Source organism: Ascaphus truei, chromosome 8 (assembly GCF_040206685.1).
Source record: "Ascaphus truei isolate aAscTru1 chromosome 8, aAscTru1.hap1, whole genome shotgun sequence".
Classification (NCBI taxonomy): domain Eukaryota; kingdom Metazoa; phylum Chordata; class Amphibia; order Anura; family Ascaphidae; genus Ascaphus; species Ascaphus truei.
In genome coordinates, this window is record NC_134490.1 from 23,286,450 (window position 1) to 23,300,894 (window position 14,445).

The window sequence follows — 14,445 nt, forward strand, 5'->3', positions numbered from 1 at the left end:
ACTAGATACCGAATAGCTGGAAAATGTCCCACTAGAATAATGTGTGACTTTCACTGGCTAGTGACCAGACATAAACATCGGTTGGGTAAGTATAAGGTAATTCAGATGTGTAGGTTGGAATAACTCACATTGGTGGGGGCCTGAGGGCTCAGTTTTTGTATTTGCACTGATCCATTAAACATTTTTTACCTGGGTCCAACTCTCCATAACAGTTTATTTACTACCAGCTGTGCTCCATCTCTCCTTTCTTTGGATGATAGACTAGTCACAGAAAGAGGAGCAGCAAAAATGTCAGATTGAAATCTATGTAACATGAGACCCAATGCCAGCAGAACAGCAATTTATCTATGCCTCAAATACTGTAACTTATCTTCTACAGAATATTTACAATCAGGGCCTTCATGAGACTTGAGGTCAATCTTTGTGTTCTACCTCCAATCCCAGTGGTTAGCAATAGAAATACATGCTAAGGTGGCTAGCTGGGCCCTTTTGTGCCAAAAATTCCCATTGAATTTCATAAGAGATTTTCACCCAAACACATCTTGAATGGTCACTTTGGCATATCCAGAATTACCCCCTATGCATAAATGGAGACTTGGAAACACAAAAACTGGACTTATCTGATGGTGTCCTGATAAACAGGTTGGCAGCAGTGTCGTTTGCTTTCACTGCTGAATGTGTCCTCACTGAATCAGTGGTACAATGGACGCCCTTAACACTGAAGAACTGGACAATTTGGACCAGGTTTGTACACATGTAGCTGAAAAGACAGCTGAAATAACCACATTCCATACACATCACAAGCGGTCTTCTGTTTGCTTGCTCAGGACATCTGTGCACTGCCGAAAGACAACACAGAGCAAAAAAAAAGTTGCATATAGATTAACTGAATGATCAAAAGTAAGATGTTTCAACACGTTTGCTTAAAAAAAAAAAAATTAAAGATGATTTCTTCAGTATGTTCAATATCTCAATGTTTAAAATGGGTTAGATATTTACCAATGGGTTCCTATATATTTGCCTTGCAACCCTGCAAAAAAACAGCCACACAACTATATTAGATGCAGCAAGGTCATAGGGTCATCCATGACCTACTCTTAGAGATGTAATTAGAAGAAAAATTGAAAATTAACATAACATTGCCTGTGTCTAAAAGTATTATAGACGCGGTTTACTGTCCATTTCACTATAGCCTTTATTTTGTGATTGATGTTGATTGCCCCTCTGCAGAGGATTGGAATAACATGGATTTAGATGGAGCTGAAGTCTTTTCTGTCATCGGACAGCAGTTTCATAGTATATTAAATAAGGGCCAATGTGTACAGGCAGACATGAGCGCCAATATAGTGAATAAGAACAAACCTCTGCCCTTCTTAAATCTGTTGTGAAGCTGCTTCTCCATGTCTGTGAAGCTCAATCAAATCAATGGATCCCAGAGCTTCCTAGACATGTGGAAGCAGCATATTGAATACCGTTAAACAACATGTAAAGCACATCTGACCTTCAGGAGAAACAAATAGCCATCTTTGCATGTGACCAGGCAGTCACTAGATTCAACTGGTTCACTGCTAGAGAGGGCAGGGCTCAAAAAGGTAATGCGGTTTCAGAAGGGGAAGGGGATGTGACTTTGTATGTGGTGGCTCTAGGAACAAAAATGCCTGTTACATTAGAATACATAAAAAGGTCTATTTTTTTTTTGTTTTTTTAAAGGCTACAAGTATTTTCTCATAATACAGAACTGCATGGTAACAGTCATCCATGGTAGAGGAGGAATTAAATGGCAGAGTGTTTTCACTATATTACAATTCTCAAACAGGCTACAAAGTGGAACTGCACCTTTAAGCATGTGTGGTGTAAAGTATGAGACAAACACATGGGTTTTCTAGAAATTTATTAGGGGGAGGATACAGTGAGTGACAATACAAAGAAAACACACTTTCTGAACATAGTGATGCTTCAAAGAGTTTCTTCAATTCCGTTTTCTATACATAATGTTTCGTATTCCATAACCCCCCCAACGAAGACACGTACAAAAAAAGGCATTTAAAATCGATTATAAATATGTCATTTCTTTGCCACAAAAATATGTTTTGGAATACAAAAAGGATTTATCTTCTTCATGAATCAACTGCAAAACAATGATAGTACCTATTCAACGGATCACGGCCATGATAAGTGGAGTGATAAAATCCGAGTAGAACAACGGGTAAAATTACACTCTAGAAATAGGGCATTTCTAAAGATACGTGGGAGTAAAAAATAAAAAAAATTCTGTTTTAAGAATATATGATTTGTACTGGCAAATACAATTCCATGGTCCAAATCTTAGGGAAGCTTAATAAGGCACAAAAACTGTAACAAGCGTAAGGAAAGCCAGTAACCGTGTTATCAACACCACTACCTAGAAACAAGAACGGATCCCCCCCCCCCCCCCAGTAATACAGTGCTTTTAAACACATTGTAACATCGTTATAGAAAATGGCCAATCCTCTTAAATAATTCAGTACCGTGGGAATTATTTTAGAATGTGTTTTAAAACAATACTGTATGTGAGTGACTGAACTTGAAGATTTATTTTTTTCCAATAAATATTTATTATGGCATTCATTAGATTTGCATTCGAACGTGTCCATTGCACCAATTTGAGAAACCGATTTGCACGATATAGATCGGACCTCAGCCTTTTAAAAGGTATTGAAACCTACTGTAATACATTTAATCAGGAAGCACCTTCTAGGAATGAATAGTAATACTTGCATGATCTCAACTTTAAATAACGTCCAGAGAAAGGAGTCCTCAAGATACTGTAGATATACTGCTAGTGGTGCATATGACGATCAAGTCCACCAGCCAAGAACACTTGTAAACTTCAGTAAAAGATGGATGGCAGCACCCCAATGGTCTTATGCAACAAATATACGAAATGTATTCAAGAGGATCAACGTTTTGGTCCAACCAGTCAAAGGTCCATGGTTGGACTGAAACGTTGATCCTCTTGAATACATTTTGTATATTTGTTGCATAAGAGGTCCTGCCATTCATTCTTTCATCAACTTTATATAAGCCAAGATATTAAAAATAGTTGTGTGTGTAGTTCACCTCTTTACATCGATTTAGAAATTTACACATTCTTCACCAAGTCACAGTGTTTAACCTATATGGAGCTGCGGCGGTGTCATTAACGGAAAGGCAACATATCTAATACTGCAATGTAATAAGAAAAAGCTTCTATGCATAACCCAATTAAAAAGACCTATGTGCAACTAGAATTGGCACACATTACATTGTGCCCCAGGCCCTTGTGCATTTACTTCTGAGTGCAAGTGAGCTACAGTGATTACAGTTTGCCACGGACCAGTAATTCAATTCTCTCCGATTCTAACAGAACTAAAATCACCAATGACAGACTGGACCAGCTGGGAAAACAGCAAAAAGTGCTTAAAAAACTAAGGATTGGATAACATTAGGTTGTCAGAGCGTTGGCATGAAGTGCAGGAACCTACCGATCTGGTTAGCAATGCATGGCAAGTCTTTTACCGTGGTTGCAAAGCAATACAACGGTTTGCTTTATTTTTATGGCAGTACCGGGTTTAATTCTGCAAAAATAATCAATAGACTTAAGGGTGCAATATATTACCAGTTTGCCAATGGGTTATGTGAAGCAGTAATGTGCTTTCCAGTGGTGAAAATAAATTGAATGAGCAAAGAATATAAGCAATGCCTTTGAATGATGGACATGTAGGTTTTCTATGGTCTCCAATGTGTTTTACCTTCTTCAATTATGGTGATCACCTGATCCGAAATCTCTAAGCAACACCAGTCCTGGTTTTATACTACCTATAAACACAACAGGCATAATTTTGCACCTATGGTAGTCAGTGTATCAAAGTTACTTTGCTCCAATTATGCCCCATGTGTGCCAGATCGCAATTTAACTCCTTCACTGCCATGGGGTCTTTGCCCTGCATTGAGGGCCCCACTGTCTATTGACAATCTTTTTAACCAATTTTGCAGCCAGAGTTGGTCAGCGGTTACACAAAATGCACATAATGAAAAAGGATCAAACTATGTATTACATTGTCTTCCTTTCTTCTGCGTCAAAATAGTCTGCCTGGCCCGAGGTAGCATAAAACCTAATTTGATAACAATGTGAGACGAAACTTAAGAAGCTCGTTACATCTCGTATAATGCAGCTTGGAAGACGGTGCCATTGCAACAAGTGTTTGTGTGTCAAACACGTCAGGATTCATGAAGGTCGGATGCAGAGTATCGCACCGCAATCCAGCATGTACTGGCTATCGAGTTGAATGGCATTTAAACGCCACATCAGGGTGCGATACTCTGCATCAGATCTTCATGAATCTGCACATCGACCCGTAAACAATCAGCAACACTGGCATCTGGAGTCTGCTGCTTAATGAAGAGACTGCTTCTAGATGAGATTGCCCTTTTAGAACACAGATTGCTTTATAAAAGTACTACATTAACAGCAAAAAGGAAATCCATGCATGTATTAGAGGAGATGTGACACGTCTTGGATCACCATATTGCACAAGGGATGTACATGTTAACAGGTTACTGGCTTTCTTACACCTGCCATATGTAGGAGGGTAATTTTATGCTTCCCATTAATAGATCGGAGCCTGGAACAAGGACATTTGCAAATTGCACATCATTTTAAAGTACACGCACATGAAAAAATACCGTCCTCTTTAAAATAGATTGTCCTCTATGTATCGAGTGTAACACACAGCAGTAGCCTCATCAAATGTTGGTTCCGATTGAGACACAGATTTAACCATTTTGTTTAAAAAGCAGCAAAAATGGAACAGCACACAGTTCTGGGGGAACAAGTCTTGCTTTCTGGAACGTCAGGTTCCAAATGATTATGAAACCAAAGTCTTTTATTAACATTCTGGCTGATTTTCACTGCAGAGAAGGAGAGTTTACAGCAGGAAATGTATTTAATGATGGAAATAGGTGTTTCACAACCTTATGTTTTTTCTTTCAAGGAACTGATATTTATATGATCAAATTGCTCAGGCGCACCTACTGGTTAGCTATGTCTTTCAAATTCCTATTCAACTGAAACCGGAAATTATAGACTGCACATTTGCAATTATATTTGCAGAAATATCTGTAAAGCCAACTTCAAGCGCCACAATTTGTGCAATTATAAATGCACTGGAAAATCTTTTGCCTGTAATACCCTAAAACCAAGTGCACCAAGTGCTGCAGTTCTAGGGCAAACACACCGCAACAGGTGTTTCAATAAAGAAATCCTTTTGATGCCAATGGGACGTTTTTCTTTGATCCATGTAGTGCAGATTATTTTGCCCCAGAATTGCACCACTTTGGTCTTAGTGCATATGCCCCATAGGTTTCCCCATGTGGATACTGTAGGTTAGTCTGAGATGACCTTGAGCGACACTGCAGGCTGGTTGAGAACCACTGATCTACGTTGCAGAGGATCACATTGCAGTCATCTTTGCAGAAATACCGGTCAATGCCCGGCATGCCTTCTATCTTTAACCAATGCAAATTTGAATTCATGCACATATTTTTTTCAGCCCCATTTTACAGAGTAGTTTTACAAAAAGGAGAAACAAAAAAAGGGGCCGTTCCCTCCACAGGCACTCTTTTCCGAGTAGGTAAACTTGGAGTGGACTGCAGTTGATGGCTATCAAACTGCACAAAACACAGTCTGGAAAGCTTTGTGGTTGAGATGTGGGTTAGTTCACAGGACGAGTGGAAGGAGTTTTCCCTCATTCCAACTCAGACAATTTACACCTCCTTCGGAATTCTTGGCCCCGCTCATGGATCCATTTATTGGATACTGTAAAATTAAACAAGTCAATTAATCTATTTCATTTAACACTCACAGTATAATGAAGAGTTCTAGTAGCTACTGGATGTCGTGCCTGGGGAACGGGAGGTTCATAGCACTTTGTGGTCCCATATAAGGAGTGAAAAGTGTAAAGAAGACATATACATTGATATGCTGTTTGTTTATTTTTTAAAGACTAATTTGCCTATTAAAGTAAAATTGATCCTTATTAGTTGCCTGTGTGGATATTCATACACTTTTTCTTGGGGTGCGTGCAATTCTCATCTTATCTGGTAATTACTGTTCTAAAACCATTATCTCGTTGACCAATGATCACCGTAGAATTCGTTTAACCAAATAAAGGGGAAAAAAAAGGAATCTGGATAAACAATTTTCCTATATGTACATACTATAACAGTTTACCTAATCTCTTTTGTGAAGAGACTGTTTGTAGAGATTGTAAAAACCATCCAAAGATGTTGGTTACTACAGGGACACTGAAAAGAACAACATTTTAAAAAATTGATGATCACCAATATTTAACCCATTAATTCTCTTCGGCCCTAGGAAAGAATATCCCTTTAATGGACCAACTTGAAGTTAGTCTCCCTCATTACACGGGGTGCTCATTTTTGTTTCCACATGAAATGCATTTAACAAATAAATATTTAGGGAGAAGATGCCTGCTGGCTCTGTTCCAACTTTCCCCCCAATCACAGACAACGTTTGTAGTCAATAGCTTGTGGTCCGCAGTGGAGAGGGGGAGAGGGGTGAGATACCCTGTTGAAGGACTGAACACCTATTCAAGTAATGGGGTAGTGTGTGGGGTAATCAAAGTCAATAATTACAAGTGTCTTCAAGTCAGACAAGGTATATCTGACCCAGTAAGTCCCAGGGGACAAACACTGCATTGAGAAATGTTGCAGAGAAAAATAATGCAAACACACAGGTGTTGAAATGTTGATTAGGTTTACAGTCTGTGTGATGTCTTCCCAAAAATGCATAAAATACATAGCTCGCTTGTTTAGCAGTTTCTGTGATTTTTGTATGATAATGTAATTGTGTTGTGTTAAGAAATGTCAATTTGCAAGAATTAAAATAAGTGGTCTTGAGAAACATTCTAATAGATAAGGACCTCAATGAGGGAGAATATTGAATTTTATAAAATGTAGTGATGCTAAGAAGAAGTGAGAATGGCTCTCAACTAAGTATCACTGATGTTCAGTTTGTAGGGGATTTTCATTCTTATAAAGTAGCCATAATCTCTTGGTACGTTTTGTAATTCTCGTGGGGTTTTAACGTTAAATGCATGCAAAATACTCACCCCATTTATTCCCAACTAACACAGGACAGGCTGCATGCCGTGTGCTGTAATCTCCTTCACCGCTTTCAAAAAGATTGTACCAGAAAACCGCGGTGCCCTAGTAGAAAAAATAAATTGTATATTAAATAGAAACACACACACATTCTGCGTTTCACTGTTTATATGTGTAGTGCAGCATTTTTCAAAAAGGGGTTCCTAGGACAGCTTGAGTTCAGCGGGCGTCCCTAAAAGGCTTCTCTGCAATTTTCAGGTAATTTGAAAAAAAGTGTACAAAATACAGAAAAATGTACAATGCATCTGATCTCAGACGCGCTATTAGAGAGGGTGGAGGTTCCTTACAATGCACCCGATCTCAGACGCGCTATTAGAGAGGGTGGAGGTTCCTTACAATGCATCTGATCTTAGATGCACTATATTAAAGAGGGTTGTGGCACAGCAAAATTTCACAATTATAGGGTTCCTTAACAAAAAAAAAGAAGAAACAAAACAAAAAAGACACTGGTGTAGTGCAACGTTCTAGTATCTGTAGCTGTACTGTATGTTTCCTGGAGAAGGGACACTGGCTGTGTTAAGCCTTAACGCACGCATGCACCTGCAGCTTTTCGGAAGAACTCGTCAGTCCATAAAAAGGCTACACAACATGCACCCACATTGGTAATATTTGAATGCCAGAAACACTCAATTTTTTCCACTCCTGTGCCGGTGTTTTGGATCACTAACGTGACCCCCTTTACTACATACCCATACTTTTCTTGTGCTGTAAAAATGATTGCACACGTGCAAGGAACAGATTGATAAAACCCTAGTGCAGCGTGTTCAATGAACCCTACTCACCAAATCGCCAGTAAGAGAGAGCACCGATGTAATGATTTTACAAATGGCCATATGAACTACATGCAATGCTGCCAATATGAATCATTTGATGCTTACCGCTTTGGGACTTGTATTGGTTATTATACAATGGGTTGATTTTATCAGAGTATGGACGTGTGAAAGGTTTACATCTATAATCAAGATCGGAGCCCTGCTTATTTTAATCTAATGGTTTTGTACACTCCGAGTGTACAAACTACAAAAAACAAAAAGGGTGTTTATTTAATGAAAAATGTTGTCGTACCTTTTTCGGCCACACAGCAGCTCCTACTTCAGAAAAGACTGTAGCACCACCTGCTGGCACATCACTCATCTGCAAGGAAGCAACATTGGAGAGATTTAAAATCCAGCTTGATCCCCATCTGCTTTTTACAGCTGGAGGCCAGAGTCAACTGCAGTTTAAATTTAACAAAAAGGTGCTTGAATTGTGTCTGGTTGTACAAAATACAAAATACAAAAGCATTAGAAATTAAATTTTTGGACAGCAAAATAAAAAATACCACTTGTGAGCACATTCACGTCTCCAACCCTGCGTTTCCTCATTATCTCTTAGTGTGCAATGCTTCCACTGCATTCTGGGTAATGACATGAAAAATAAGCACACTCACTTTTTGCTTCTTATACATTTTAACATGACCCCAGTAAGCTTATACCTGCCGTATTACAGCTTTTCCAGCGCAGCCTGGGTTAAAGAAGTGCGTCGCTAGCAACACCTACTCACAGACAGCTGTTCGACCTTTTGGGTCTCAGTGTTTCGGTTGGTTATAATGGCTTTGCAATATGAAGCTGGCGGTGGCTACAACCAGACACAAAATAAGTTATGAGTAAATAAGTGACAAAAACCCTCCACCATACAGCAAATAGAAATGCTACTTGAGATGCACATACGCACGCCTCAGACAGATCTGCAGCCAGAGTTGCCACCTTCTATTGAAGGCTAACCCGGAGATAAATGTTAAAAAAAAGTTATCTTCTTTATATATTTATTTCTCTTACCGGCGTCTCCCAGCATCCTCCCCGGTAAATTCCGTCAACGTGGCTGCGCAAAGTCAACGACGCCGCATTGCCATGACAATGGGATGCTACGGCCTCAAGTTGCCATGACAATGGGACGCCTTATGGCACCGAAGTGTCACGTGATGCAACATTGTCATTGCAACTTGACGCTGCGCGACGACATGGAGGGTCTTGTCATGGCAACAGGCATCATGGGATGCCGAAACATCACATAATGTCCCGTCGTAGCTCGGATATACTTGGCCAAAACCTGTAGTTTCCGGGTCAAACCCGGGGTGGTGGCAACCCTGTCTACAACCCTGTATATGTTTTGAAAGTCTGGAAACTTTTTTCTGTTTGAACAGGGAGGAGAAGCACTCTCAATCTCATTTACTCTGTCCCAATGGTAAGGTAATCTCAATGGGTAAGTACCAATTTGGATAGGGGGCAATATTAACAGCAGAGATCAAGGCAAGAAAACCCACCCCAAAATGTCAGGCTATCATAATTACAAACTTTGTTGAGATACATTTCCAAACAAAAAAGCCTTTATTCATCTTGTGTTGACATCCTGACTGCAAACCATAGCTATTCATTTTGTTAATCCTGCACTGTACCTCTACTTCAATGTGTATATCTACCTACAACATAGGTCCAAAGACAAGAAGTCCCAGTGCTACATCCAACTTCACAAATCATATAGTTAAATACTGGTCGGTTTATCTTCTCATAAGCAAGGGTCATTTCATTCAATTCTTTGGCCAAAGTATGTTAAGCTTGCAAACCACACCATGGTATAACCCCTTCTGTAGGTCATAACACTGCTCTTCCTGTAAAAAGCGCTCATAAACCTCTCTAATGGAGGAAGAACCGTCTTAGTAGGCTGGTCACTCGCAGGTGCATAGCCAGAACTACCATTTAAAAGGTGGGATGGGCAAGCTTGATACCAGGGAGGAGGGGTCACTAACCTCCAAATTGATTAACAATTGAAATTTACAAACACACACAACCCCTGTAAGCGCAGAACCCAAACCCGCCACATCCTGCACTGTACCTACACTGTAATGTGTATGTCTAACTACAATATAGGTCTCCAAGTTCATTCATTTGGGAAAATTCCTATGGAAATTGGCAAGAGACCCTACAGTTTTTCATGTAATCCTCCCGTGGTCCGTTCACACCAAAAATTATTCTTATTAATTCTGTAATTGGGATAAATATTGATCTATTAAAACATCCTGGATTTACTTGTCCTTTTTAAATTTTCTCTTCCATTGTTTACCTTCCTGCTAATCATCATGTATCAGTATGAACTTCTTGTGCTCTATAAACTGGGGTATGAAGAGGAGGCGATCATCATTTTTTTTCTAACCCAACGTCAACAGGCGAACACTGTACATGTCAAAAGCTAAACAATGCGCCTTTCTCTATTTGAGCCTGTAACAAGTGAATCCCCTGTCATGTTATGAGGCAGGAAAACCTGTGTAGAGCCTGATACAGCACGGAGGAGGCTAATTCTAAGGCTAGGTCCCCGGTGACGCTATGACGCAAGAACCGCCCCTCAATGGGGCCGGGCCCACTAGCTCCCTTGGATAAAAAAATTAACCGTGTAGGAGCTCAAAAGAGTGTAGACAAAGGTGCCAGGCAGGGCAAAGTCAATATGGAAGCATTTAAATGGAGTTGACACCGGGTATATAAAGTCGGGTAGGACTGTGATAAGGAGCAAGGTAAGTGACTAATAACGCAAGAGAGGGCTGTTAATGGGAGAATGGAAAGGTACTCACTCAATCCCTGACCCTGGCTGACCGCCCGGTGTGGAGTCCACGCGACTCACAAGATCACCGCTCTGCTTTCCTCCTTCCAGCTCCAGTCCTGTATAGATGCGTCTCCCTCTGTGTTTGCGGCTGCTTCCGCTTCCGGTGGTGAACGCTGATCCTCGTAGCAGTGACTGAGAAGGTAAAGGATTCGTGGTCCATCCGCTCCAGGGAAAATGAGGTAAGAACTCACCAGCAAAAGGGGTTAAAAACTAATTTATTGGGCTACATAAAAACAAAAAATAGACAGTGACAAACTCTCCCACGCGTTTCACGCCCACTATGGCGCTTTCTCACTCCTTGAGAAAGCGCCATAGTGGGCGTGAAACGCGTGGGAGAGTTTGTCACTGTCTATTTTTTGTTTTTATGTAGCCCAATAAATTAGTTTTTAACCCCTTTTGCTGGTGAGTTCTTACCTCATTTTCCCTGGAGCGGATGGACCACGAATCCTTTACCTTCTCAGCCACTAGCTCCCTTGGTCCACTCGTTGCACGACCAGTTTTTCCTGAAGACAGTCAAATTGTCTTCCGTACTGGTGACGGACGCAGGCGCCACGCCCCCCAGGCGGTTCAGCCAATGAGTACGAACCTGCTGGGAGACATCATGGCCATGCCCCCCATCACGCCCCGTCTTTTCCCCTGCAGCTCTGCACAGACCGGGGAACACAGCTGCATGTGCCACCAGCCTGGCAGGCGCGCGTGCAGAGGCGACACCGGGGCCGCAGCCTAATGCAGGCTTCCGTAATGAATCTCCTCCGCTGCTTCCCTAGGCCTTTAAAAAGCCTGTGAACGGTTTATCTGACTGTTGTTGGTAAGGGGCCTAGCCCCCCAATCCATAGATAGGGTGTGGTGTGGTCTTGTCAGTGTTCGCTATGGGAGCTAGCCGTGTTATGTTTTCCGTTAACCCTGTTTTTGCTGGAACATAAGCTGTGTTTTTGTTGTTTAAACCCGCCGGCTAATAAAAGCCTTCTTCTAATTTCCCCTTAAACATCTCCTGTGCTAAAATCTCTGCACACATCGCCTACAGACCCCAATATGGGCTCCTACAGCCGCGACTCCAGGAGGTGCTCCTGCAACATGGCCACCATGGTCCTACCTATGAGCGACCATCAATTTGGCCCTATTCTCCTGGGATAACATGACACTGCAGTGTGGGAGTTCCCCTTTCGAATTGGCCCAGTGCAGCAATGAGAATTTTGAACCAGTGTTCCTCACCAGGTCATGCATTGTATAAGGGTCTTCCAGGAGTCCAAAAAAAGACAGAAAAGCCCAATGCTACATCCAACGTGACAAAAATACATAGTGAAATACTTCAATATTCTCTTACGGATCATTTAGTTAAACCCTTTGGCCAAAGCGTTATAAGCCTGCAGCCACGTCACGGCATGACAAGTAAGCAGGTCCTAACACCAACTGTGAGAAATCTCATTTACCTCTGCAGGAGGAAGAATGGCCGACGTGGGTCCACACAGAAACACGGAAAAATGGGATGGGGTGAGCTTAAACCCTGGGAGGAGGGGCACTAACCTCTAAACAACTGATACCAGATGAAAATTAAAATGAATAAACACACAATCCCAGCAAGCTACATTGGATGTAGCATTAGGCCTTTCTGTCTTTTGTTGCATACATTTGGCCACGCTCAGTAGCACTCCTTTTGACACTCACACACACACACAGACACCTCAAATGCAAATATTACTGTGTGCTCATTTGCATGTCTTAGACAGGTCTGCAACCCTGCCTTTCACCATTATTGCCCAGCATACAGTGCTTCCACTGCAGCAAGGGATTCTGGGAAATGACATGCAAATGAGCACAATGTGTCACCTTTCGCTTCAAATTCATTTTGACATGGACCCCTATAAGCTTATGCTTGCTGCATTCACAGCTTTTCAGCACAGCCTGGGTTAAGATGTATAACCAGTAAACCCACCCACACAGCTGTTTCGACCTTTTGGGTCTCGTCAGTGTGAGGCTGGTTATACTGGATTTGCAATTTGAAGCTTGGATAGGTATCCACCACACATTAGTTACGTTATGGTGGGTAAAAAAAAAAAAAGTGACAAAAAAAACCCGTAAAGCATATAGCAAATTGAAATATTACTGTATGCTCATTTGCATGTCTTAGATATAATGTGGTGGGTTTTGGGGTTCTGAGATTGCTGGGATTGTGTGTTTCTTCCAGGAGTCCCCCAGAATAAGTGTGTTTTGGAGGGTCAGGGGGGGGGGGAGAGATTGTATCACAACATAGGAGGCTGAGCAATTAGATCAACTTACATAAAAGAGCCAGGTAGCAATTCTATTGCCGGTACCAAGCTCTTTGAAGGCATCAGGTTCATCTTTCTGTAGAAGAGATAAAAGCATGGTTAGATGGACATCACACCTACGTCTCCCTTCAAACTCCTGGCACATTCAAAAGGACATACGATGGGATATAAACATGCAGGTTTCTTAGTTCAGAATATGTACAAACAATGAATCATTATATAGAATATATATTGGTTACTAGACCACGTTAAGTTTCCAATATGTTTGTTTCAAAGATCTATTTGTAGAGTATATTGAACTGTGTTGTGCTCTGCGCCATCATAAAGAACACAGGCTTGGGCAATTATATACAGACTAATAGATTTATAATAGACCGTTAAAACAATGCACAAACATTTACACACCGTCTATTAAACCACCATCGTTTCTGTTTAGAAATGCAACTAGAGGAAAAAACACTGCCTATTTTAAATAGAAATACAAATGAATTACACGTATTTTTCTAAAAAAAAAAAATGGAATGCATTGTACAATACAATGGAGTATAACTTAGGAATAGGCCTCACATAGGAAAAGCAGTTAATATTATTGTGTGCGCAAAGCATGGCACAGCAGCTCAAGCAGAGATGTGCTCTGCTTCTCCCCCTGCCAGTGAGGGGGATTATCAAAACCTCTCCGTCATGCTGAATATGTAGGATGGTGGTTTAAGGGAATGTTCAATTGAGACTCAATGATATTATTTTGATCACCATTCATTTTTAACACACGACAATGAAGGCTAATTACAGCAACAGTCCCACCTAATACAGGCCAATTAGATTTATTTTTTTAAACCACTTGAATTTTCCTGTTCAACATCCATCTCTCTCTATACACACAGGACCTTCAAAATGAGCTGAGAAGGAATACAATGTAAGTGGAAGTGCTGCTGTAACATGCCGGCTCCAGAACTTTACTTGCCCGTGCAAAGTCAAAGTGGGGTTCATATTGTCCTCCCATTCCATAATTTGCCACCTGTAAAGACAAAGACAATGTATTGCAAATACTTCTGTAAGCTCGGACTTACCCTTCCAAAATCAAAATGAGGCTCATACTGGCCTCCAACTCCATAGTTGGCCACCTACGAGAAGCAGAACACAGTGTGTAGTAGGTGTGAACAACACACCCATACTGATCACATCATCTGTCAACTCCAAATGCATCATAAACCAGGGGTAGCCAACGCCGGCCTTGGAGGGCCACCAACAGGTCCTCAGGATATCCCTGCTTCAACATAGGTGGCTCAGTGTGCTAAAGCAGGGAAATACTGAAAACCCAACCTGTTGGTGGCCCTTTATACCA

General features: G+C 41.1%; 1 protein-coding gene across 3 annotated transcripts in view; it reads right to left on the bottom strand.

The window, feature by feature from the left end:
• Positions 1–1,874: 1,874 nt before the first annotated feature.
• Positions 1,875–14,445, bottom strand: part of P4HA1 (prolyl 4-hydroxylase subunit alpha 1) — a 74,039-nt gene continuing 61,468 nt past the window's right edge. For 2 of the 3 annotated variants that reach the window (XM_075610793.1, XM_075610792.1), the window contains exons 11-15: positions 14,065–14,118; positions 13,114–13,179; positions 8,269–8,337; positions 7,152–7,248; positions 1,875–5,836 (exon numbers count right to left, since the gene is read on the bottom strand). In XM_075610793.1, the coding sequence (XP_075466908.1) occupies positions 5,766–5,836; positions 7,152–7,248; positions 8,269–8,337; positions 13,114–13,179; positions 14,065–14,118 (357 nt within the window). In that variant the 3' untranslated portion in view covers positions 1,875–5,765. Of the gene's footprint in view, positions 5,837–7,151; positions 7,249–8,268; positions 8,338–13,113; positions 13,180–14,064; positions 14,119–14,170; positions 14,225–14,445 lie in introns of all 3 variants that reach the window. The other variant, XM_075610794.1, reaches the window with a different exon arrangement.